This window comes from Oculina patagonica, chromosome 5 (genome assembly GCF_052425735.1).
Source record: "Oculina patagonica isolate OP01 chromosome 5, crgOcupat, whole genome shotgun sequence".
Lineage (NCBI taxonomy): Eukaryota > Metazoa > Cnidaria > Anthozoa > Scleractinia > Oculinidae > Oculina > Oculina patagonica.
Window position 1 is genome coordinate 19,487,338 of NC_135762.1, and position 2,959 is coordinate 19,490,296.

The following is a 2,959-nucleotide window of genomic DNA, read 5'->3' on the forward strand; positions in this document are numbered from 1 at the left end:
ACGTTAAAATTTGAAATTTGAAAGGATAAAGAGACGTTACAACATGAAATTAAAAAAGATATAAATATATAATAAGATGCTATAAATGGCACTAAAGACTTGAACATCGTAAGCTAATACTATAATAACAACATGAGTGTAAATATAAACTACGAAATGTCATGCTTCATCCTTTTTATTTAATCCTAAAGGTTCAAGTGTTTGACCTCTTTCAATGAGGTACGCCTCTCTTGCCTTCCGAACAACGTCACGGTTAGATCGAATGAGTTCAAGAGGAATGAGTTGCATGTCAGTAGCGTTATGATTGTTACAAAGAAAATGTTCTGATACTGTAGTGGGTTTAGAGTGGTTAGTTTTTTTGTCAACAGTTCTGCGGTGTTCGTTGAAACGGTCTTTAAGTCTACGTTTGGTTTCCCCTATGTATTGTTTGTGACAACGGTTGCACTGTACCATGTAAATAACGTTCTTAGAGTTGCAGTCAATGTGTTGATTAATAAGTGTAGTTTCGCCGGTGGTATGAAATGTATAATTAGTTAGTCCGTCAGATACGTAGTTACATGTTAAGCAGTTGTAACCACAACGGAAAGAACCATGGGGTTGGTTAGTGGCAGAGGTTTTGCGAAGTTTAGCAGTAACTAATATATTACTTAGGTTGTTAGACCGCCGGAAAGCAACAATGGGTTTATCTTTGAAAACGTTAGTACAACGGAGGGATGAAGACAAAATGTTGAAGTGTTTGTGAATAATGGATGATACGTGGCGAAGAGCTGGATTGTATGTTATGACGAGGGGTACCCGTTGTGGCTGATAAGTAGTGAAAGAGGCTTTAGGAGTAAGTGCTTCTGTACGTGTGATGTTATGTACGCGGTGTATTTCTTGTTTAAGGAAAGTCAAGTTGTACCCACGTTTGTTAAGATAAGATTGAAGTTCATTGGTACGTTGTTTAAAAGTCTCGTCAGAGGAACAAATGCGACGAAGTCTAAGAGCTAAACTGAATGGAATAGCTCTTTTAGTATGTGTAGGGTGACATGAAGAATGTAATAAGTACTGATGTTTGTCGGTGGGTTTCGTGTAAAGGTCAGTACTAATGTTGCCGTTATTAAGAAAAACGTTGACGTCAAGGAATGGTATAGATGTTAATGAATAATTAGATGTAAACTTGATGGTGGGGTGAATGCTGTTAAGGTAAGAGGTAAAGGCATGGAGGTCGTCTATAGAATGTGTCCATATCATGAATATGTCGTCTATGTAACGCCACCATGTGTGAGGCTGGTAAGGTGCACGTGACAAAGCGTCGGTCTCAAATTTTGCGAGAAACAGATTAGCATAAGAGGGTGCCATTCTGGTTCCTATAGTCGTGCAGTAGGGCACGACCTCTTTAAACTCAAACCAGCCCCTGTACGTGACAACTTAACTGCACGTGAACGACACGCGTGTAAATCGCTTGGCAGACGTAGTGACATTGTCATCAAGTCTGCGGACAAAGGCTCTGGCACGGTTGTTATGGATCGAGACTGGTATATTAACGAATGTTTACGACAACTCAACGACACCAAATTCTACAAACCCTTAGACAACGACGTTACTAATGACGTACAAAAACGTGTACGCAAATACACCAAACGCATGAACCGTGACAAAATCATTAGCGACGAGACTAAACGCTACCTTATACAAACCGATCCTAAACCCGGACGGTTTTACATTTTGCCTAAAGTACACAAACAGGGCAACCCTGGACGCCCTATTGTGTCTAGTAACTCTCACCCCACAGAACGCATCTCACATTTTGTAGACTACCATCTCAAACCTCTAGTACAGAATACTGACTCGTTCATAAAGGACACTACACACTTCCTTAACAAACTTAAACAACTTGGACGACTCCCTCAGAACGCTCTTCTTGTTACCCTTGACGTTTCCTCTCTATACACTAACATTCCCCACAACGAAGGGATTAACGCCTGTCGACAGTTCCTTGACACACGTGACCGCAACACCATTACTGTTGGTACAGAGAAAATATGCGACCTCATACGTATGATCCTTAATTGTAACAACTTTACATTCAACGACAAGCACTACTTACAGATACATGGTACGGCTATGGGAACCAGAATGGCACCCTCTTATGCTAATCTGTTTCTCGCAAAATTTGAGACCGACGCTTTGTCACGTGCACCTTACCAGCCTCACACATGGTGGCGTTACATAGACGACATATTCATGATATGGACACATTCTATAGACGACCTCCATGCCTTTACCTCTTACCTTAACAGCATTCACCCCACCATCAAGTTTACATCTAATTATTCATTAACATCTATACCATTCCTTGACGTCAACGTTTTTCTTAATAACGGCAACATTAGTACTGACCTTTACACGAAACCCACCGACAAACATCAGTACTTATTACATTCTTCATGTCACCCTACACATACTAAAAGAGCTATTCCATTCAGTTTAGCTCTTAGACTTCGTCGCATTTGTTCCTCTGACGAGACTTTTAAACAACGTACCAATGAACTTCAATCTTATCTTAACAAACGTGGGTACAACTTGACTTTCCTTAAACAAGAAATACACCGCGTACATAACATCACACGTACTGAAGCACTTACTCCTAAAGCCTCTTTCACTACTTATCAGCCACAACGGGTACCCCTCGTCATAACATACAATCCAGCTCTTCGCCACGTATCATCCATTATTCACAAACACTTCAACATTTTGTCTTTATCCCTCCGTTGTACTAACGTTTTCAAAGATAAACCCATTGTTGCTTTCCGGCGGTCTAACAACCTAAGTAATATATTAGTTAGTGCTAAACTTCGCAAAACCTCTGCCACTAACCAACCCCATGGTTCTTTCCGTTGTGGTAACAACTGCTTAACATGTAACTACGTATCTGACGGACTAACTAATTATACATTTCATACCACCGGCGAAACTA

The 2,959-nt window shown here is 40.4% G+C and overlaps 1 protein-coding gene across 1 annotated transcript; it reads left to right on the forward strand.

The window, feature by feature from the left end:
• Nucleotides 1-745: 745 nt before the first annotated feature.
• Nucleotides 746-2,680, forward strand: LOC144654084 (uncharacterized). Its single transcript, XM_078514193.1, has 3 exons — nucleotides 746-774; nucleotides 1,356-2,558; nucleotides 2,656-2,680. Exons 1-3 carry the CDS (start codon nucleotides 746-748, stop codon nucleotides 2,678-2,680), a joined length of 1,257 nt encoding a protein of 418 aa, XP_078370319.1.
• Nucleotides 2,681-2,959: the final 279 nt, after the last annotated feature.

Excerpts from the sequence above, each read along its gene's own strand:
- LOC144654084 (XM_078514193.1), top strand. The coding sequence starts at position 746 with ATGGATGATACGTGGCGAAGAGCTGGATT. Across the intron at positions 775-1,355 it reads ACGTGGCGAAGAGCTGGATT|TCGTGCAGTAGGGCACGACC; the intron begins GTATGTTATGAC and ends TGGTTCCTATAG. Across the intron at positions 2,559-2,655 it reads TCTTATCTTAACAAACGTGG|CCACAACGGGTACCCCTCGT; the intron begins GTACAACTTGAC and ends ACTACTTATCAG.